Here is a 23841-nt window from a genome sequence, read left to right on the forward strand (position 1 = left end):
TGGTGCTGATATCAGTAGTTTATTGTATGTTAAGTCCAACACATTCAAAATAGAAAGGAAAAAAAGAAATGAAAAAAAAACCAAACAAAAAGATTCTCCACCTGCAACACTTTTGTACTAGCAACAAGTAAAGGGTAAACACAGTAAAATTAAGATGGCAGCCAACTGTTTACCACACCTGCTAAAGCCAAGAAGGTACTTCTATTTCCATTCAAAAAGGACTGGAATGATTCACAATGAGGATCCACTCTACTGCATTTTCAACCACAGGAAAATAAATGTACAGATTTTTCTTTTGGAGGATCCTTTAAAGTTTGGAAAAGGGCGGGTCGTTGAAAACCTCAGTGAAAAAGAAGAACTATCCAACCGTAAATTTATATGCTCAAACATTTTTACCACCACTACGATGTAAAAGCACAGATTGGTCTGAAAGCATGACGGCTCTTCTTCACCACTCTCTTCATTGACCATTGCTGTAAAAAGTATGATTGCAGTCTAAGTGCCCGTGTTAAGCAATTACCTGACAAATAAACATTCGGGGCAGAGGCACCCATAAGAGCTGTCTGTTAAAAACACGCAAAGACCAAAGAGCTGTCATTTATTTCTGTAATATTAGGTCAAAGACTGATGGTAACAAATTAAGAGTCTCTCTATTGAAAACTATTCTCACATCTGAAAATATTTTATCTCAACTACAAGGGAGAGCAGCCGAGCATCACTGTGGAAAACTACATAAAATATGCCATGTCTATACATCAAAATCATTGTAACTGCAAGAGAGGAAATGTTATTTCATGCTGATAACATGAGCACTAATATTTGCTTTTTTCATTGCCAGATGAGAAATTTGGAGAGGCTGTGTTCAAACTGACAGATTGTCCCAGAAATGTTGGGAATAGTGCAATACCACCAGACAAGGAAGACCTCATTAGTATATTTGTCCAGAAAAATGCTACATCGATTTCACTTCCCATTTCAGTGCAAGATAACAAAACAAAAAAAAAAAGATAACATCTCATGTGAGTCATGTTTTCCTTTCCAGCTGAAACCAAAAGGTCTTCCCTCCCTACCGAGTGGTAAAAAGAAAACACGCTAGAGGACAAGAATGAGGCGACTAGTATGGCATTCGGATTAAACTCCCCTAGAATGGAACAAGACATGAATGAAATAAGCACAATGAATAATCAGCATATGAAAATACAAATGCATAAACAGCTAGAAAAGTGAGCACAATTATTTGCTAGTCTGTAGGCTGTAACTATGGCCAGCCCACCCACACAGATCATTACAAAATTGTTGCTGAGAAAAGAACAGTCTGACGACTTCTGAGTCCAGGGATTAACCCGAGTGCTGCCATGAATCGCAAAAACTATGGTCAGACTGAAAGTAAGGATCAACAGTATCTGAATCGCACTGCGAGACATTTTCCAAACTGCAAACCTCAGTTCACCGCAGGTCGTGTGGCGCTATGGACATGTTTAACCAAGGACCAAGCATTTCACTGTCACCATATTTAATGTACCTTTAGTTTTTTTTTTTTTGGGGGGGGGGGGGGGGGGTGACGGGGGGAGGGTAGTTCTTCAGATGCACTTCTTAACCATTTAACATCAAACAGAACTCGAGGCACCTATTGTCTCTACAAAACCCAGAACAGACACAATACAAAATAAATGTACAAAACTCACAACAGATCATCTTAGGTAGTAAAACAGTATGGAAAAATGAAATATGCACCTGAAAAAAATTAAATCTTGTGAATACTGCAATTTTCTTTTATATCCACCCCCAAAAGACAATAGTTCAAAATGAGCAGCTCCGCATAAGGAGGCGGCAAGCCCCCAAAACCGCTTTACGCTTTAGTAAGACTGGAAAAGGTGAAATAGAAGGCACCATCATGCTCTTATCAAGTCGAGAGAGAGAGAGAAATGAAAATATACACAGAAAACAAAACATACAGTAAACTATGATTTTTGCTGTACATTTATTCTGTTACTCCGCACTTAAGACAGGAAGGGAGGGAAGTGGGAGGGAGGTGTCGTCCATCCCAGTTTCGCGGTCTAGCTGGCAGGGAAAAACATGAAGAAAAACAAACTTGGAATCAAAAAGAAAAACAGAGCGAGCCGCCATCATTACCACCACTCTTCTATTGTTCAACTTTGTTTCTTGTTTATCCTTTGTCCCCCCACTCATTTGGTGAAAGTCCAGGGTTTGAGCTTTTTTTCTTTTTTTTTTATATTTGATTTATAAATGAGGAAAAATATAATGTAGATTTGCTTGTCATCTTGTCCATCCAGCAGTAATTGAAGCGGTAGTTTTGGGTCAAAAGTGTGAAAAGTACATTGGTCACAGCAGACAGGCTGTAAGCGAGGCCTGCCCCGGTAAGTCGTATCGCTTCGAGACAAAACAGGTCTCTCCAGCTGCGTTCCGAGCATGGATGTCAATGTAATACGACAAAAGTACCCATTAGTGCATATTGATGAGTGCATTATGCAATTTTAAAGCAGTGGTCTCTCGAAAGGAAAAAAGTAAAAGGCAAGCTTTTCCCCTGGAACTGCACAAATTTTGCATCTCACTCTTTTCCAACAGTAACGGGCAGAAAACTACCATATAAAATGTGCAATAGAGGGATTTCGTGAAGCAGCGCCCCAGTTAAGTCAAGGCATATAATCTCTTTTCCAAATGATGGGCTGTATTGTCGTAGTTAAAAGTCTTATCAGTCCCTCCTAATGTGGCAGATTACTCCTGGTTGGTTTGCCTTTTTTCACGAATTTACAAATTAAAGTTTGTGAATTCTTGAGATACCCGAAAAGGATGCTCAGCTCACAACTAATAAGCGAAATTTTTTGTTTGCTTATTTTGTTTTGTCTATTTCACAAACAAATGGTTGACAGGCTGTGTCACATTCCAAAGCAAAGAGGGAACAAAAAATAAAAAATAAAACAAAAAAAACAAATATATACGTTTATACATGAAGATTTCTTTTCGTTAACGAGAACGGTTGAAGATGAAGAACACGGTACTACTTCCACACTGCAGGTGGTGCTCTTCTCAGCGGCGCTGGGTTGTGAAACGACCCTCTCCCTGGCCACCAGAGCCTCGTCCGGAGCCCATGCCAGGTTTGGGGGCCATGCCGCCTCGAGGTGGTGGTCCCCTCCCGTCGCGTTCACGCATCATTCCACTTCCCACAATGCCTCGCGATCCTCCGGGACCCCGGTCGTTGCGCCTCATGTCCCGACGCTCGTCTCCTCCACCGCGGGTCTCTCGCTCACGCACCGCCCTCGTCTTCTTCTCCTCCACATTCAGACGCACCTCGCCTCGAAACATGATTGGCTGCAGTTAGAAAAACAAGGTCACTACAGGATAAACCAGGCCCGAATATTTCCCAATCTATTTCACAACCCACATCATTCACTGGTTTGTTAGTTTGTTAATCTGTCCCAGACCCTATGTAAGCACCGCTGTGTCACATTGGTCTGACCTGACAGGTTCGGTGCCCCTGCCAGTGAAACAATTTAATCTCCGAGGCTGCGTTCAGACTGACGCTAGCCCTGCGTGAAAAAAACGCAGCCCCCTGTTAAAACTGTAATATCTGTGACCGAAACAAAAACACAACCTCCTCATTCATGTCATGATTTCCACCACAGAGGGGTTAAGGAAACAAATGAGGTAGTCCCACAAAAGTTGGTCCTGGCTCAACTTTTACCACAGCACAATCCAGTCATCAACGAACGCAACACAATCAAATCAAATGAGCACAAGTAAACATCCCAGTTACAATACTTTGTATGATGTACAGTAGCATTGTGCATTATTGCCACAGTGCTAGCTTAAAGCAGTATAAACTTTATCTGTTGCAGCACGGCGACTTAGCTCCTTGTGTTTTTGTTTTTTCACTCAATGCTCTCATTGGTCTGAACACAGCCTTACATATCCGTTTACAATCTCGATTTGTTACGGACATGAAAATGGGAAACAAACATTATTTAAGTATTAAAAACAGACCGTGGGGAGTTTATCCCTACTCTGTCAGATTCTGGGTCAGACTAACTGTAGAAATGTGCGTCACCAAACCACCACCAAATGAAAGTGGGTAATGAAATGTTAATACATGCCCCTTCTACCTTGGCCCCCAGGATTCTTTGCACAGGATCAGAGTCGTCAAAGACCACGAATCCAAAGTTGGGCAGCTTCCCACCGACGCCCTTGGTGTTGATCCGTAGCTCCACAACATTTCCATATGCTGCAAAAAATAGCGTAATTTACATTTAACATTTATTCACCCCAAAAAACAGCTTGGCATGGAAAATGTATGGACAAAGTGTTGTTTTTTGTGGAAACGTACTCATGAAGAAATCTTTGAGCTCGCTCTCGTCAATGTCATGTGGGAGGTTGCCAACAAAAAGCTGGTGGCTGTCTGGGTACCGGACAATCCGCCTGCTGTCCATGTCGCCGGATTCGACATCTCCCCTGCTACCTGCAAGTCAAAACAACTCAGATCAACTCACATGAAGAAAGTAACATTCCTGACATCAAAAAAGTGAAACTTATACCACATGTAAGACAATGACTGAATAATACTCTTAAACGATCATGTTTACCTTTGTTAACAAAACTCAAGTGTGGTTTTCCCGTTTGTGACTCCGAAGATGCAACACCATCTAATAGTGACAGAGACATGCAAGGCGTAAGCATAAGCCTAATGAAAAGCTAAAATAAAAATGAAAAAAAAAGGTGATTAACCCTTAATCGGGGCAATGAGTGTTTTTATTACCAGGTCTGGGACCCCGCGGAGTGAAGGCTGGTCTGTCACGTGTGCGCTGGTCTCTGGGCCGAAGAGGTGCTGTCTGTGTCTCCGGCTTGGCTTCAACTCGGGGCTGTGGGGGGGAGGATTGTCACGCACAAAAGACTAAATGAACAAGTCACTTTGCTGAAATGCTTTTTTTTTAAAATGACATTCTGCAAATTTCGGGTTCAGTGGTAGTTGTTTACCTGTGAGCTTGGAGCTTTAACAACATGAGGTGGGATTCCAGAGGAGGTGACTGTGCCGGAAGGCGGCAGGTTTTTACTGGTCACCGAGGCCCATGAGGAAGTCTGTGAGGGATGAGTATTGCATTGTTAGGGCTGCAACAATAACCATATTACAATATTAGTGGGTGTACCTTTGGGCAGAGCATGTTAGTGCCATCACAGAAATCTCTGTTGGACTGGGTGATAAGCTACTGGACTGCGTATCACAAAATGATTTTTGATAATCTATGAAACTTTTTTTAAATTTACCTTTTGTTAATATGTAACATAGCTAATACATGAAACAAAGAACAAAAGTTTAAGGAGAGTCATGTTGGCATGTTAGAGAGTCATGTTGGCATGTTGTTTAGATCCAGAAAGATTTAGTGAATTCAGACTAGTATAGCCCCTGACAATCTGATTCAAGTAAACCACTTAGAGACACATCAGTCTTACTTTGGGAGGCTCCTGGGTGTTTGGTGGGGACTCCACAGGAACTGGTGAAGGTGCTTTCTCCTCCATCTCTTCCTGAACTTTCTCATCTGCTTCAGGCTTTATCTCTTCTACTTTGGGCTCTGGTTCAGGCTCCGGCTCAGGTTCTGGAGCTGGTTCCTCCATGGGCTCCTCTACTCCATTGCTACAGAGCAAAAGTCAGCATGCTGTCACTTCCACAGAAGTTTAAAAAGGGTACAATTATTCATGCTAGATCTAAAAAAGGGGAAAATACACTGATATACATAATTGAGATTATGATGAAGTTTTAGCCTACGTGACAGGGTGAGGTTCATAATAGGTGGTGCTGTTGGGGCTTTCTTGAAGTGGCTCAGGGGACGGCTGTCTCTCTTCTGGCTCCTCTTCAACTTCCTCCTCTGATTCTAAGTGAGAGAAAGCAAATAAACAAATTGATAAGTTATTTCCATCAACACCCTCACATTTAACCACCACTTAAAACTGTATGGGATATTTGTGACCATCTTACCCTCATCAAGCTCAGCTTCAGAGTCTCCAAAAACCTCATCCTCATAACGAAAGATGTCATTGTGGACGTAGAACTTGTTTGCCACCGAACCCTAAAGAAATTTGTCACATTTCAGTGTTCAAGAGTGCCCATTTTAAAAATAAAGCCCAACCACATATTAAATTGAAGGACCATGTCATTTATTTTGGGCACACTGGTGCACTTTCAAATTTTTTGTAATTTCATTATAGCAACAGCAACTCATTTCCTGTTATCAGCTCTACTTGAGCCAATAAACCATCCAAAATTTCTATTTAAAGTTAATAATTAAGGCATACATCTCAGGAAATGGTACTCACCTCTGGAGCAAGCACAAAAGTTTGCATAAACTTCCTCATGGGTTGACCATTGTTGGACAGTTCTCCGAGGACTTGCACCACCACTCCATCACTCAGTGTGGCATGGGCATCCACATGCCTGATCTTTGTGTGGCATTCACTAAACTGCAGGGACATGACCTTCTTGTGGATTTCCTGATGCAGAGACAAATGGATAACCAAATAAAGAAGGAGAAAATTAGGGGACAAATTGGTCAACATCAACATTAATTTGATATTTAAAAAGATATTTCCTGTTCTTCAGAGCCAATTTTTCTGTCATTTTGCATTGAAGCAATTATGACGACAATCAGTCAGGTCACTGCTGACCTTGATCCTTCAAGTCCCAACATAAAACAGCTCATACCATTCCCGTCTTGAAAAGCTAACTTGTACTTTCAGCATACTTTTGTTGCTATGTTACAAAACTATGTTTGAATCTGATTCACATTTAATTCAAGTTTATGACTTTGGCAGGCAGCCAGTGTGATGTTTACTTTCACATTCATTACTTAACCTTGAAAACAGGGTGACAACACATATTTTCATATTTGACATTATTATGTATGTATGTATATATATATATTTTGTCAGGCTCAATCAACAGAAATACTGATATATGGAAATATAAGGTTGTTACAAAAAGAGCGCGGAATGTTTTATACGATGTGACAATCATGTCAGCATTGTTTCCTCCGACATTTATTCCTTCCTCAAATGCTGTTAATGATTCATTTTGTGCCATGTTCTATTTCATTGCAACTTGAACTTACTTTATCACCACTATGAATGATCTTATACCAGACACCTACTACACAGTATTTTCAATGCGGATCTTCACTAATGGTCCACAGAACATACCGCTTGCCCGTACACCGCTTCCGCCAGCTTCCCACTTGGGTCAAGTCCTCCATGAACATAGGAAGAATTCCTCCCATAGAACCTAATGGCACAACAATGTGACAGTTAAAGAATATTATCGACACCTGTAGATCTAATGTCTACCACATCACATTTTGGTAATTACCTGTGCAGGAAGTCTGGCGCCTTGTTTAAGAGTGTGTAATACTGCCTCACAAACTCCCGCCCTACAAGCAGGGGACTTGGCTTCTCCATCACCATTTCTTTGGTAAACAATATTAAGTGCTGAAACAGAAGATAAAAAAGGATTTAATTGGAAGAATGCTATTGCAAAGTAGGAATCACACACACTCACATTCAGTTGGCAGTTTAGTAGGTACATTTAGCTAAAAATAATGCAGTCTAATACTACAGCCCTGCAATAAACCTTACCTTCACAATGTTGTTTTTTTAATTTAGTTTTTCAAACTGTCTTAGAGAGATCATTAATGTCTGTGTTCCTTTTGGAGGCTGTGGTTTATGGTGCTGGTGAATTGTATTGTGTTATACTGAGAGGTGTTGCTAATATTTCATGACTTTGTGTAAAGCAATTGTATTCCCCAGCACCACAAACTAACTATAACCTCAGAAATTACCATGAAGTTAAAGCAACACCTTTGCATGACAGTTGTTTTTGTGTTTGCATTATTTCAAGCTTGGCATACCTAATGAATTGGCAACTGAGTGTAGGAGACAATGACTTGGAAAATTAAGCTTAGAGTCAATTGGAGAGCTAACGTCACATGAATTGTTTGAGGTCAGGCCATTTTAAGGAAGTCCATATGAGACATGAACATGAACGTTTATTGTGCCTCAGGTAAACAAGAATGGATGTGTTTGAGCAGCAAGTACAGGAAGTACAAAAAGTGAATTAAGACGTTTCGCTTTCTTTGTATCATTAAGTCAATGTTTTATATGACCAACATCAATCCTATGGCAGAAGCAAGACAGCTGACTGTTTAGCTAGCTGGCTAACACACTAGCTAACATTCAACTGCGCCATCACGTTCATCCAATGAGACAAAGAGGGAAACCGGCTGTAGATAAAAAGGGAAGCGACTGACGCAGGCGTTCAAGTTAGGCAGCGGAGAAAACTAAGTTTACTACAATTAAATCCTTATTTTAGAAGTATACATCATATACATGTGTTACACACATATGTGCATCCCTTTGTAGATAAGTGGCCTACTGTACGAGTTAGGCCTTTCATGTCTAACGTTATGCTAACAACATTTTGCCATTTCTCACATTTGTCGCATGCTCTTTACCCATATAACGTGACATATTCATAATGTACATCATATGCGGCTGTCCTAGAAATGTCAGTAGCACTGTGCACATACACTGTCAGCTAGGTCAACGTTATCTAGACTGAACAAAACAACTGAAGGAGTATAAATTCTAAACTGCCGGCCTCTTCGCTCTCATCTTAAATGGCTAACGCTAGCCCGGCAAACAGTAAAGCAACGCCAAGCTTGCGACATTGCTAGTTAGCTAGCTAACATTAGCTCTAGCTAACTTGTGGCGTCGTCGTTTTTCCTTCAGCCGGTGGTCACTTTTGCAAGGTGCGGGCGGAACATATTTCATAATGCCTGGAAGTGTTTCGACCAACACAGAAAAACGGACAACTGTCAAGATGTTACTTTGCTGTACTTTCACATAAAACTCGCTCGCTGATTGTAAGCGGGGAAAACCATCAAGCTGACATAACGTTGAGCCCGGAGATAGCCATTGTAGTGCACCAATAAAGTATGTCCATGTTATCACAGTGAAGCTCCGAATTGACAATATCACCTGCGTTATTAATTTATAGTTACTTGGATCATAATCGTTACCGATAGGCTACATAAAGCTTACTCAAACTTTAAAATAAATGACTCCCAACTTACTATGACTGTCGAACCATTATCAATGAAACAAGTTGAATGCTATGCTAGCTCAAAGAAAACAAAGGACGGCAGATTTGACAAATTTAGTTGATACGCTTATTTTTGCTAGATAGCTAAAGTGGGCTATTCGTACAGTAGCGACACGCCTAGTTGGCAACTTTGAATGATTACTGCCCGTCTATCGACTGGTCGTGGTTTTGACTAGACAATGCAGCTAACATTAGCCGGTACGGTTAGCTTGTCAGCCGTCTCATAGCTGACATAGCTTGGAGGATGGCTAACTTACCTTATGAAAGACCTATCTATGTAGACAGAATTATTTGTAATAAATAACTACGAGTAACCGGCTGTAAACCGTTCTGAAATATCCCAGGTGTATATTGAGATATTTCCCACGCTTGACTAACTAACAGTTTATGATCTCTGCTGTACCAGAGATTGAAGATTTAAAGTGATAGGTTCTATTTATTGTTTTACCCCTGCAATCTGGGGCAGGGAACCCCCATCACAAAGATCCAGCCAATGGACTGTTTACACTAGGCAACATAAATTATGACGCCAAACAAATAACTCCGCCCCCAAACTTTCTCTCTATCCCATTCTTAACACTTAACTTGACTGTAGTAGTATTAATTATCACACTCATTTTGTCTTGCATACTAACGTTACTTATTATTCTTTGGTGTCTTTATAACTCACCCTTCATGCTACAAATACAGTTTTTGCATTGAAACGTCTGTAATTTTATGTAGCTTCCTGCGTTTTAATAAAATTTGCATGTATTTGCATATTTAATGAAATATTTCTGAAAAATGGTTCTTATGGTACACACCTCCTCCTACAGTTTTAAAGGGTCACTCCACCGATTTCACACATGAAGATACATTTACTCAACATGAGGAGTACTACTCTGCCTGTGAAAACAGTTACATAAGCTTTCTAAGATCTAAAAAAAAAGAAATAACCTGGATGATGTCATTAGGTTAGGTTTGAGTTTTAAAGCCCTGCATTACAAAACTCGAGGCTTGAATAAAGTGGGCATTTATGAGGTGGGGGTTTTATGAAAGATGCTATTCAGTTGCATCATGAAAATTATATAGGATCTAACATTTTTGAAGCTTGGCCCATACTAAAATATAATATATAAAAATATAAAAGTCAGGATATCTCAGTCTCTGTTGCTTTGATTTTGACCATTCTCTTTTTAAAGAATAGGTTCGCAATATGTCAAGTCTGTCTATAGTCAGGTTCCTATGTGAATACTGAAACAGATTTCTGTAATCATTCCATTTCCTAATACATTTTCCATGTAAGTGATGGAGGACAAAATCCACAGTCCTTGTTCTGAGTAAAAATGTATTCAGAAGTCGGCAAATTTCGGCAAATTTCGGCAAATTAGCCAAATCAAGTGGATAGTTTTTTTAGTACCATATTCTTTCTTTGTGTTTCGCTGGACAGTGTGTACTTGTTGAGCTGCAGTGGAAGGACATTAATAAAAAGAGGGATTTTTCACCACTAGCATGGCTTAACTTCTGCACATGCCTTTTATGCCATCATCTAATGAAGACAAGATCCATAATGTAATTTGTTATGTTTTAGTTAGCTAACAGGTTTATTGCTCAATGAAGTACCTTTTCTTTTCAAAATAAAACCTCCATTATGAGTTCCCAAAGGACACTAATTCAGTATAATGCAAAATATCTTGTTTTAACTTTGTGTTCCCATGAAACGTGGTTTTGAGGAATCAAGGAGTCAACATGATTATCACACAAGTGCAATACATTGTTAATAGTTCAAATGAACAAAGCATAGAGGCACTGGTAAACGATTGCCAAGCTGTACCAAATGTATTAAACTAGGTAATGTCACCTCATGAATGGTCATTGCAGTCGTTTGTGTTCCAGCCTGACAGCTCCCTCAGGTCAACTAGAGACTTGTTGTATGATGACAAACGTAAGGGATAAGTCAGTCATGTGAAATATAGCTATTCTTTATCAAACTGTCCCTTAAAACAAATCAGTAGCTCCTGATGGTTTCCAGAAGTCTTGTCACTGGTTCAGGTCCAGCTTTAAAAAGTCTGGATATTGAGCACCACCAAGTGGTCAAACAAGCTTTGTGTCTTATATTTTGGGCAAAGCAGACAAAACATGCGCCATCATTTTGGTAACACAAAAAAGTATTTTCACAACAGCCAATGAAACAAAAACTCGTACATTTTAAAACCATAAGAGAAACATATGTCACTTTATGTATTTTATTGCTCTGATGAAAATCAAAAGTCAAATATGGGAAAAAACAATAAGCAATATAATCTAATGAAAAATGTACCTCAGCAAGTGCTGTAACTGTGTTTTCCATGAACAAGGTTGTCTTTGACAACAATTTAAACACTTCTGCCTAAAGGACATTTAAATGTTTAGGAGGGTTGGGTTTATAGACATTGCACTTGATTTAGTGTTCAAAAATATAAAGTCTGATTTCACATAGAAACTGCAAAATTTTGAAATAATACTATTCTTTTACAGAGTTGGTGACTTTTTATTTTGGAATATTGGCAGTTTGGAAATCAGGACTAACCACATTTCTTTGCTTGTAATTTATGACATACAACTCTGAAGCACCTCTCTGTATTACTAAATCAGTGTTCCTATGACCATCAGTGTTATACTGTTTATTACATTCTATATTTCCAAGGAACCTATTATTAGTATTATGAGTGTTATTAGCATTATATTGTAACAGTCTGGTGGAAAAATAAGATAAATGAGACATTACAGTACTTTCATTTTTGAAGACTCGGCAGCTTAGATACTTCAAAATTATATAATAAATAATAAATATTGAAAAAGAAACAGTTCCATACTGTTGACACTTGATACACCAAGCTAACCCTATGCAGTTGTGGTTTTGTCCTCAAATGGCTTTCAATCAGTGTTTACAACAGTTTCAATGTGGAAAAAAAAGGTAAACACCCTATGATGGGTATAGTCTACACCCATGCCATAATTATATGTTATGTATAATTCTCATATAGCTCTCTTAGAGTTCACTTGGTTTTGCATCTGGAGTGCAGGTTCATATGAATTAGACAGGCCTCTTGACAATGAGCTCCTCTTAGCCAAGTGCCTCGTTGTCATAGCAACCGCTGACCCAAACACGGAGAGATTATGTAACGTCTATATTTATCTAAAAACTGTATTAAACATTTTAAAGCAGATGCGAGGCTAACTGGTCGTCATAAAAGGGAAAAAGAAAAGCTTTCAAAGAAAATTATTACTTTGGGGGAACTGGATTCTGATCTTCACAAATCAACAAAAACACTCTCAAACCAGTCCTGCCTTTAGAAGCTGTAAATTAAAACCTTTAATTTAAGAAACATTTACTAAAAACGGACCCATTGGATATTTCATTAAAGAAACAATGTTTTCCACAGAGGTGTTTTCCATACTTTACTGCGACTCCATGATTTCTAATGTAATCTGAGTCCCGAGCGAATGAGAATGAGAGTATTTTGGGGGAACAGCTCAAGAACAAGATGGCTGTCCTGGGGCAAGAAAAGTATCTGTCTTGTTTTACGTAAACACGGCATTTTAGTGCGGTCGTCTATGTCATGTAAATAGCTTATTAGGTAACAACTTTAATAGCTTATTAGGTAACAACTTTAAACGCTTTAAAGGCATCGCTTTATAACGACGGACATCGTTTTTTTTAGACGGAATTGAAGATCGCTTGATGTTTTCTCAAGGAAAGTTTTCCTAACGGTTTGGTGAGAGTGAAACGTTAACGCTACCAACGCTGGCTATGAGGAGCAGGATAGCGTTATTTAAATGTCTCCATTGTGACTTTTACATACCTTGTAACGTTTTATATATGTAGGATATTTAGTTAGTCATTTGAATAACTTTCCCAATCTGTCTGCTTTGGTTTTTAGGCGTTTAACAGTTGAGTAACGTTATCTCTGAAGCGGATGCCCGAAATGCTTCAGTCGTTATAAACATTTATCTGAGGTTTTTGCGTTTTTGCATAGCGTTTAACTTTCTCAGATGCACCGCACCAGATAAAAAAAAATAGCTAACTGGACCATGAGTTCTTCCCGAGTCAGACCGCAGCAGCTACCACAGAGCCAGACTGGCAGGTTGCCGCACAGACTAGACTCAGGCGAAGGGATAGAGATGGAGAACATCCAGCATCAAGACCTGGGTCTAGGAGGAGTAATAGGCACCCCGTCCCCTCCGTCGAGACAAGCATGGAGTCGGGATAACCCGGGCTTTGAGCCGGAGGATGAGATTATGGAAGCCGACTGGCCTCCAGCGAGTCCCGGGAGGAGGTCGGTATCCACGGCCTCGAGCAGCAGCTGCAGCAGCGGCCTGGGCAGCTACACCGGCGGAGGCAGCAGCACCCACATCCCCCGAGGAGGACTGTACCCGACCCCGACTGTGGATGCCCAGCAGCAGGACAGACATGAACACCCCAACTGTATGAAGCAGATACTCCAAAAGATCAGAAGTTAGTCACTCTCTTTATGCTCTGTAAACTTGTTAATTCAATTATGAAAGTCATTTTCTACAGATAGTTGGGGTCTAGGGCTGTCAAGTTTTTTTGCAATACTATAACCCATCAAATACAGAGAGGACTTTTGTCATCAGGTACAGTATTTCATATTGTTATCAGTGCCCCTACACTACTAAACTTCAATGCTAAGTCATGACTTAGAGCACTTTTCAAAACCCAGGTTACAAAGTGCATCACTCAAGGCAGCTAAAATGAACAATTATATAATCAAATATAACATCAAACCAAATGGAGAACTTATATAAGAAAAACATTAACTGGACCAGAATAAAAACAAAATGAAACAAAATTGAGTAATATACGATTATATGACAAAAAAAAAACAAAAAGACAATTTGAAAATCAGGATAAGCTCTCCGATTAAAGTGTCTTTTAAGAAGAGATCTCTTGTCTTATTTAATGATAACACATTTTTTGAGGTGGGCAAATTTTTTTCAAATGGGCTCTGTGGTCTAATATTTATATATTTGGGAACCCTTAGTGTAGCCACTGTTCTCTCTAGCTCCATTGCTGAGAACATACTGTTAAATCTTACTGCAATATTTATGTAATTACGTCTCCCTGTATGCTGTACATATGCTGATGTCCTCTTGAATTGCTGGCTTGCTTTGAAGTTCTGTGGGGCACAGAGCTGATGGAGGACAGCGACAGCAGTCGAGAAAGGTACCTCAGGAACGTACTGAGGGAGATGCTCACATATATCGCATTCCTCATCACTCTTTGCATCTGTAAGTATACATTTCAGAAATCCTGCAAAATGACACAACATTTGTGCACAAGGTTGGGCGGCATGTCCTTCAGAAATCACTCATCTGTAATAACTAGAGTTTCCAGGCTCATTGCTGGGAAATAAACCTGACAGGAATCAGATTTCTTCATCTAAATGGATTTGAATGTTTAGGCAGTCGTGACTCAATTGCACTACCTGCACATCAAGTGAGCCACTAACATAGGGGGATCATCATGTGGTATCCGGCAAAATATGTACATCATTTCGGTGACATATCTATAAAATAAACACTTGTGCCCTAAAAGCTAGTCCTGGACTGAACTGAATTGATAGTTGAGCCAAGTGACTCATAGAAAGCTCTTTAAAATGTGTCACCAAATGCACAGGACTGGGCACCTTTCCTTTAGCTGAAACATTATTTTCCAAGCTCGCAGTGTATGCTTAATGGTTTCAGCAGCTGAAAATCCAATCTTCAACACTTGTCAGGGGCTTAAATTCCAACAAGAGCACAAATGATGATGGCAGCATTTTGGGATTGTAAACAAAAATCAATGGACATTTAAAATAGAGTGGAGTTTCTCTACTCTCTTTTTGCTGCCATGAAAAATGGCAAACTGTGGTTTAGGGTGGATCAGGAAATGAGTTCCTGGCAGACTGAATTAATGCATGTTCTGCCAGGCAGAGCTTGACTAATAAAAGCTGTTTCCAGAGCTACTCTGGAATACTGAATGCTACAGAGAATATTGATGCATAGGTGAAACTACTGAAACTTTAATCTAATTTTGAGTTTACTCGTTGTGTTTTCGTCACACTGGATGTAAAGAACACATTTATGTTCACTCCATGTTAATTAGTTTGTCATTCTGCATTTTAACAACGGCATGTTATGTAGCTAGTGCTAATAGGAATATTACTTATGTTGTGATTTGCTCTGCAGTGACCTATGGGATGGTGAGCGCCAACATGTACTACTATACTAAAGTCATGTCTCAGCTCTTCCTGGACACACCGCTGTCTGCCGGGGATCCTTCCACTTTTAGAAGCCTCTCAACCATGGAGGATTTCTGGAAGGTAAAATGAAAAATTCATGTCTGTTTTGGGTGAAATCTTTTGTCAGGCTGACTAAAATGTTTTTCTTTTCATTTTAGTAGTCATTTTTTACAATTGTGTTAAATCTTGAGAAGGGAAGCTTCTGCATATATATGGTACAGAGTGGTATCAATCTTATGTAACTTGCTCAAGAAAGTGAGTAAGTGAATTTCTCAAAATCTCGAACTACTCCTTTAATATAAAAAAGCTTTTAGTTTTTAGAACTTCATCAGGGCAGTTTTGGGAATCTCAGAGTTTATAATGTCATCAAATAGAGCACATTGGTGCTTTATCATGCAAGCATGAAATCATAACGTTAAATAATTAACCTTCAGGGTGTTTCTCATGTCTGAATGTCTCCGTCTGGCCTCTTCTGCGTTATAATCCTGATTGTTCTACCCTTACAGTTCACAGAGGGACCTTTCCTCAATGGCATGTACTGGGAGGTGTGGTACAACAACAAGAGCCTGCCGGAGAACCAGAGTCTCATCTACTACGAGAACCTCCTCCTTGGGGTGCCACGCCTCCGCCAAGTCAAAGTCCGCAATGAGTCCTGCTCCGTCCACGAAGATCTGAGAGAGGAGGTTCAGGACTGCTACAACATGTACACACCAACCAACGAGGACACTTCCTCCTTTGGCCCCAAGAATGGAACTGCGTAAGTCCATGCATTTAATTTGATAATGTTAGATTAAGACATCAATGCAAAAAGAATACATTTCTTTCTTCTCAGTTATGTTACAAAACAACTTTGTATCCGTTTAATGGAGACTAGAGGTGTATCAGACGTATCTCACAAACAAATATCTACATCCTAAGTCTTCTCTTTCGGGTGTCTCCTAGGTGGGTGTATGCGACCGAGAGTGAGATGAATGGGAGCAGTTATTGGGGTCAGGTATCTAAATATGGAGGTGGAGGATACTACCAAGACCTGTCTCGTACGAAAGAGGAGTCAGCAATTCAACTGAAGTTTCTCAAAGACCACCTGTGGCTGGACAGAGGCACCAGAGCGGTGTTTCTCGACTTCTCTGTCTACAATGGGAACATCAACCTCTTCTGCATCGCCAGGTACAAATCATCAGTCACAGCGTATCCCTTTACAATGTAATCTAGGGCCGTGACTAATGATTATTTCTAGATTTCAGATTTCTTGACTTGCAACCTTATACGTATATATAGAACAATAATGACAGAACAATGGCAAAAGAAAATTTGATCAGCGGCAAAACATTCTTCAAGTAGGAACATACTTTACATCTAAATTTTGGCTTATAGATGATAATAAAAAAAACTACAAAAGGATATATTTTCCTGATCTGTTTCCTGAAAATCTCCAGTTGAAACATTTGTAATAGTTGAAAAACTCTGTTGAAGTTTGACTTTAACAACACATAGTGGGTTTCTTCCTAGCTGCTCATTACTCATACATTTGTAGCACATTTTTCACTTATTCTACAATTAATCTCCAGAAAAATAACTCAAATAGTGAAAAATGCATGTGACAATTTCCCAGAGCCCAAGATGACGTCTTCACATTGCTTCCTTTGTCCGACAAAAATTCTAAATAAAAAGATTTTCAAGTTATAGCAATATGGAAAGGCAGAGAAAAGGCACGAATCCCCACATTTGATAAATAGAAAGCAAATATTTGGGTATTTTTGCTGGATAACTGGCTTAAAAGTCCGTCGGTTGACTAATCAATGAATTGATAGCCATTACAGTCTGAAAAGGGAAAAAGAATTCTTCACTCTTAATAATATATAGATAATTAATAATTATTATTATGGGATTCTTCATTCATGTATTTTGTTTGTAACCACCATTGTATGAATACTTACAGTCATGATTTGATGCATTTGTCAGGTTGTTGGTGGAGTTCCCTGCCACAGGTGGGGTGGTGACTTCCTGGCAGTTCCAAACAGTGCGTCTGATACGATACGTGTCCAGCTGGGACTACTTTGTGGGTGTGTGTGAGGTGGCATTCTGCCTGTTCATCCTCTACTACGTGGTGGAGGAGGTGCTGGAGATCCGCATCCACCGCCTGCATTACTTCAAGAGCCTGTGGAACTGTCTGGACGTTCTCATTGTCACAGTGCGTATCAAAGTTGTATTTCGGATTATTAAAGTCATTTAATAGTAAGATAGTAATGTTAATAGTAATTCGCTGACTTTGTCGTTTGCTATTTCTGCTCCTTTTTCAGTTGAGTGTTGTTGCTATTATAATAAACATAACCAGAACAGCCATGGTTGGCAACCTTCTCAAAGGCCTGTTGGAGAACCACACTGCTCACCCCAGCTTTGAGTCTCTGGCCGACCTGCAGGTCCAGTTCAACAACGTGGCTGCAGTCATCGTCTTTTTTTCCTGGGTCAAGGTATGAATCTTTTCCCTTTGATTCATAATCAGTCCAAAAGTCGATTAATGCTAATGATAATAATTCCTCTCAGCTTTTTAAGTTCATCAACTTCAATAAGACCATGAGTCAGCTCTCCAGCACCATGTCTCGCTGTGCCAAGGACCTTGTGGGTTTTGCCATCATGTTTTTCATCATCTTCCTGGCTTATGCTCAGCTAGCCTACTTGGTGTTTGGAACCCAAGTCAACGATTTCAGCACTTTCCAAGCCAGCATGTAAGAGCATTCAAAGTATAATCCACAAATCTGACAGCAGTTGTTTCCTGTTTAAAAATGCTGAAATGTTTTGCTGTTTGTGTAGTTTCACCCAGTTCCGCATCATTCTGGGAGACTTTGAGTTCTCAGAAATAGAGGAGGCGAATCCAGTGCTCGGGCCTATCTACTTTACAACCTTCGTCTTCTTCATTTTCTTTATTCTCATGGTGAGTAGGGGAGTCACATCTATTTGTTCATGTTGTTTGTATATATGCCCCTCACAAACCCTAGAATACCTTTTCTCATTCTTTCTACAAAGAACATGTTCCTGGCCATCATCAATGACACATACTCTGAGGTGAAGGCTGACATGTCCCAGCAGAGGTCTGAGATGGAAATGACTGACCTCATTAAGAAGGTATTGAACTACGTATACCATTTATTTTGGCTAGGCAGATTTCCATTAGATCGGCACTAGCCGCCATGCCAATAATGACAGAACAGCTGAGGGATCCGAGTGTAGGCCTTGAAAGCACTATTTCTCCAGAAGCTACTCCAAATATTGCAATTTTTGGGTCTGTTTTTATCTTCTTAGAGATACAGATATTAGAAAAATGTCATTAGAAATGACATAAGAAAAGAAAAAGAATATTAGAAAATGTCAGGTTTCTACCCAGGGAAGGTGTTTTCCCTGAAGCTTGATATATTTCATAAAAGTGGAATAATTTCTTCAGTCGAGGCGCTCTTTTTTTCATCTAGTATAATTTGCTGCAGGAAACCCTGAATGTTTCAGGCAGCACACCAGAATGGTACCAAAGTTTGTCAGCTCCAAAACATGTGATAATAGAGTGACTTCATGCAGATAGCATTTGATGTTGGGGGCTTCCTTTGCTAGTTTACTTTCACAGAAGTGCAGATCGTGTATTACATTAAAATGTAATAATGTCTAATTCATGTATGTATCTTGATCTTGCCACACTCTCAAGACCATTGTCCCTTAAGGAAATTCAGAGAAAGGGAGACCATTTCTTGAATTGAACTGTATAACCTACAGTAGATATCAGGCCTCGCTGCAGAGAGTTCCAGTCATATATCTCTGCCTTTAACAAAAGAGATAATGGTGGGACTACAGTATACTGTATGTATAGTTTGGGGAATCCATTGTGTCAGATTGATGAACACTAACAGGATGTGTCTCTATCCTTGTCTGTGCTACCTATCACATAACAACATTGCAGTTGACTCAGTCCAAATGTAATTTTAAGTATTCTTCTGATCCCCCTCTGTTAGGGTTGTAACAAAGCTTTGATGAAGCTGAGACTGAAGAAGACGGCAGTAGACGACATCTCCGACAGTTTGCGTCAGGCCGGGGGCAAACTGAACTTTGATGAACTCCGCCAGGATCTTAAAGGGTGAGCAAAACCTAAAATAATGCCAGAAGCTATTGATTATTATGATATTATTTATTTATAACTATAATAGTTTGCGTTTGGTTTTGTAGATCTCAAATTCATGCCACGTCTCCTGAGTGTGTTTTGATTTCTTTCTTTGCTCAGAAAGGGCCACACAGATGCAGAGATTCAGGCCATCTTTGCCAAGTATGATCACGATGGCGATCAGGAGCTGACGGAGCATGAACACCAGCAAATGAGAGACGACCTGGAGAAAGAGAGAGTGAGTGATGAAGCTCGTTCCATTCGTTAAACATAAGCTGATGGTTTTAGTAATCGATGCTGATAAAAAAAACACAGCACACCCTGCATGTATGTGGTCACAAACACTCCTGCAGATGCTCAGTGTGTTTCTGCTCGTACGCTAGGAGGACTTGGATCTGGAACGCAATTCGCTGACTAGACCCAGCAGTGGGCGGAGCTTCCCTCGAACCCAGGACGACTCGGAGGAAGACGATGACGAGGATAGCGGCCACAGCTCTCGACGTCGCGGCAGCAGCTCAGGGGGCGTCTCCTATGAAGAGTTTCAAGTGTATGGAGCTTTTGTTATTATTTTGTAACTTACATGCAGGTTAATCAGTGAATGAAAACTGAACTAATAACTGATTAATAATAAAAATATAAGGCAGCCTCAGGACATGTGGAGGAAGGGGCACGGTTATAATCGTACATGCGACTTCTTTTTCACTGGCACATTTAACATGTGAGATAATAAGGCGACTAATGGCTCTCTGTGTTTCAGGCTGGTGAGGCGCGTGGACAGGATGGAGCACTCTATCGGCAGCATAGTGTCCAAGATAGATGCAGTGATCGTGAAGCTGGAAACCATGGAGAGAGCTAAACTCAAACGGAGAGATGTGCTGGGCAGGCTGCTGGACGGAGTCATGGAGGTGAGATGCAGTGGAGTCGTTTACATGCACTTAAAGCTGCTATAGTAAATATTTATAATTCCATATATGTCAGTGAATAAGCTCTAAAAACCTGCTGTACACTACCTGCTCAGCACCAAACTGCAGACAGACACAGTTAGCGAGTAGCTGGTGATACTACTGTATGTTGTACGCTGCCACCAAAAAAACAATTCAGGTTTAAGTAACTGGGTTACATCTGGCTCTCTGCAATTATCTTCTTTGTAATCGAGGGAGGTGATAAAAAAAAGTCAACCTGATTTCCTCAGCTAGATTTCTCCTGAAAGAAAGAAAGCTGACTTCAGACAGGGAAAGCGTCACTGTGACAGCAGAGCAGCAATGAGAGATAATTACACTTAGCAATGCATCCTTATATTAAAAATTAAACAGCATGCATCTTAAATCCGTAATACAATTAAAATAAATAAGCCATCCTTCCATAATAAGGTTGGGGAGAAATGGGAGTACTGTCCTGCTGCGTGTACTGTGTATGCAGATTTACAGTAACCAGGCTACAACAGTGCACAATGTCAGATATCCTGCGTAACCTGGTTTCTTATGTGCACGTAAACACGATGCACAGGTTAATCTGTTTTTATCTGTCAGGATGAGCGTCTGGGACGGGACACAGACGCCCACAGGGAGCAGATGGAGAGGCTGGTGAGGGAAGAACTGGAGCGCTGGGAGTCTGATGATATGGTCTCACAGGTCAGCCACCCACCGCCAGCCACTCCTGTTGGCCCCCGGCCCCGTCCGTCCTCTTCCTTGTCCACCGACGGCCTTGACACAATCACAAATGGGAACGGCCATGTGTGAGCACTTGGCCTCGTGAAGAATATTCCACTCTGGCAAGAAACTTTTTATTGGAAATTTCCCGTCAGCGGTACAAGTAACTGAAGACGTGGGACCATTTTTGCGGAACAAAACCAAGATACTTTATTGAAGCTGTTTAAATTTCTTGACGTATTACAAAGGAGGTGACAAAATCAAGCACCCTTCACCTCAAATACTTCAATGCACTGAAAATGAGACATCTAAAAGTATTCACTCAACTGTCTAAAGCTTTTATAAAGTTATTACTTAAACAAGATGATGAATGGAAACAGGTTGAAGAATAACGAAGGAATTACAGTATAGTATTACACCACAGTATTAAACACAGTATTGGATATAATACACCAGCCTTCAAGCATACTCAGTTGTACTCAGCGTATAATTTAGCATTACATGAGAAATATTCTCACCTGCTTTTGATTACTGTATCCACACATTTTAGCATTTACACAAATACCAAAAAGGCATTTCTATGACTGTTAATTTTGCTGATTATTGTTTTCATCATTTTAATACACAGTAGGTACAAGTGTGGCACATTCTGTCATATTTACTCATCCTCTGTACATCAATGAAGCTTCAAATTAAAATAGCTTATTATCGTTTTATGATACATATTGTAACTTAAAACAAACTTCGATTTGGAGTGCATCTAGTGTTCATGGGAAACCCATGCATTTATTTTTATTTTTTCCTGTGCCTTACTTTTTTTACAATCTATTTCTTTTTTTATGTTATACCAAATAAAGTGTTAAAATATACTGTTTTATTTGTTATTCTGTCTCTGGTTTGGACCACATATCACATGCTTATATGTTAAGTATAAAGTCTTCATAAAAGAAAACATTAGATTATAGTATCAAATCAGTAATGCTCTTTCCTGGTTTGACTCGTACAGAACAAGTAGATCTTCAGACGACATTTGCAGTTTTATAATATACAATAACATTTTTAGTCTGAGACAAGATGTCTTTTTCCCAAATGCAATCAAATGCCCTTTTATTCATTTAATTTATTTATGACCTGTTAAAAAGAATATTGGCTGATGTACAAATGATGTGCTATACAATTAAAGTATTCTTTAAAATACTTTGTTTTATGGGTAATATTCTAATAATTTTCTGGAAAAATACAGACAAATTTGTGTTATTTCCCTTCACTGTATTGAGTTTTTAATTAACTGTTCATTTCCAGAGGAATTTCCTTGTAAGAAAAGCTCCATTAAATTCATTCTTGTAAGCGTTAATTGGATTCAACTGATTTGACGTGTACCAATAAACACTGTCACTGTTTACTTTTAAATAAAATATATAATATATATATAAATAATATTTAAATATTAAACTCACACTTACATTAATCTCAACAGAATTACTGTAGGTCAACATGTAAATTGGATGACTGCACAGAAAAAAAAACTAAGACCAAGTTACATGAAAATGTTTATACATGTTCTGTATCAGTGTGCTGTATCAGAATATAAATGTAAACAATAGAAGAAGTTAACACATACTATCTAGGTGGTATAGTTTTACAATATCTACAATTACAAATTATCAGTGCTGAGTTAAAATCAAGAAAGATTCAATTCAGTGTCATTTGAACGTTTTGCAAAAGCTGAATAATCAAGACTACTGAAATACAAAAATACTGAAAACAGGCATAGTCTGATTTTAAACTAATACAGCAAATGTAAATATTCACAAATAACCACAGTTAACTTTGAAATATAAACTTGTAACAAACACATCACACATACATCCATATTGTTTTGTGAAAATCTTGAAATTCCTACTGTCTGAAAACTCTCTTCTCTCTTGGGCTTTTAAAACCACTCCAACAATGTAAAAAAAAAGTTCCTAAAAAGTAAACATTTTAGAGCCACATGGTTTTCATCAAAGATGATAAAACTGATGATGACTGAAAAAAACTGTTTTTGAGCCCAGCAGGCAGCTGGCTAGTTAGCTGGTTGTGCTGCCCCAAAGTGCCTAAAAAAATCAATTAATGCTTTTAGTTTTAGTCTGGGTCTCGAACAAGAAAGCAATTAAAGCTATCTTAGCTTAGCATAAAGACTGGAAACAGAGGGAAACAGCTAGCGTGGCTCTTTTCAAAGTTCAAAAATACATTCTAAAGCTAAACCTAAACCTCTAAAGCTCACAAGTTAAAATGTTGTATTTCGTTTGTCAAATCTGGACACAACAATTTGTGGGAGGTTTTCCATTTCTTGGCAAACTACAGCCAGAGTCTCGTCATCCCTGTGAGGTTGCCTGGCAACCAATGGAAACGCTGCACAGAAGTGCTTAGCAGATGGATAAACTGTTGTTTGTCATTATGTCATGTAACTCCCTCCAAAACTACAAGCTGTTTTTCCTAATTTTTACATTTCTGTTTGTGCGCGGATCAAACAAACAAGGTACTAGTGAGCTTTAGAGCTGGTAAACAGAGCCAGGCTAGCTTTTCCCACTACTTCCAGTCTTTATGCTAAGCTAACTGGCTCTAGCTCCATACATTACGTAAAGA

General features: G+C 39.4%; 2 protein-coding genes across 3 annotated transcripts; one reads left to right on the forward strand and one right to left on the reverse strand.

The window, feature by feature from the left end:
- Positions 1–9554, reverse strand: g3bp2a (G3BP stress granule assembly factor 2a). Of its 2 annotated transcripts, none has more exons than XM_070915406.1 (13): positions 9418–9554; positions 7370–7488; positions 7204–7285; positions 6325–6498; positions 5987–6077; positions 5777–5882; positions 5464–5644; positions 4990–5091; positions 4772–4874; positions 4599–4658; positions 4343–4474; positions 4122–4240; positions 1–3330 (listed from the first exon to the last, which is right to left on the reverse strand). In XM_070915406.1, the coding sequence occupies exons 2-13, from the start codon at positions 7462–7464 to the stop codon at positions 3049–3051; spliced, it is 1527 nt and encodes a 508-aa protein (XP_070771507.1). In that variant the 5' UTR covers positions 7465–7488; positions 9418–9554; the 3' UTR covers positions 1–3048. The 2 variants fall into 2 exon arrangements, with proteins under 2 accessions (XP_070771507.1, XP_070771506.1); XM_070915405.1 differs by having other exon boundaries at positions 4113–4240.
- Positions 9555–13213: 3659 nt separating this feature from the next.
- Positions 13214–22055, forward strand: pkd2 (polycystic kidney disease 2). Its single transcript, XM_070917969.1, has 15 exons — positions 13214–13637; positions 14318–14431; positions 15371–15504; positions 15930–16180; positions 16366–16590; positions 17386–17614; positions 17724–17894; positions 17968–18149; positions 18235–18355; positions 18448–18546; positions 19419–19540; positions 19685–19802; positions 19948–20111; positions 20322–20469; positions 21094–22055. The coding sequence occupies exons 1-15, from the start codon at positions 13214–13216 to the stop codon at positions 21301–21303; spliced, it is 2712 nt and encodes a 903-aa protein (XP_070774070.1). The 3' UTR covers positions 21304–22055.
- The last annotated feature ends 1786 nt before the right edge of the window (positions 22056–23841 follow it).

Source organism: Enoplosus armatus, chromosome 2 (assembly GCF_043641665.1).
Source record: "Enoplosus armatus isolate fEnoArm2 chromosome 2, fEnoArm2.hap1, whole genome shotgun sequence".
NCBI classification, from domain to species: Eukaryota; Metazoa; Chordata; class Actinopteri; order Centrarchiformes; family Enoplosidae; genus Enoplosus; species Enoplosus armatus.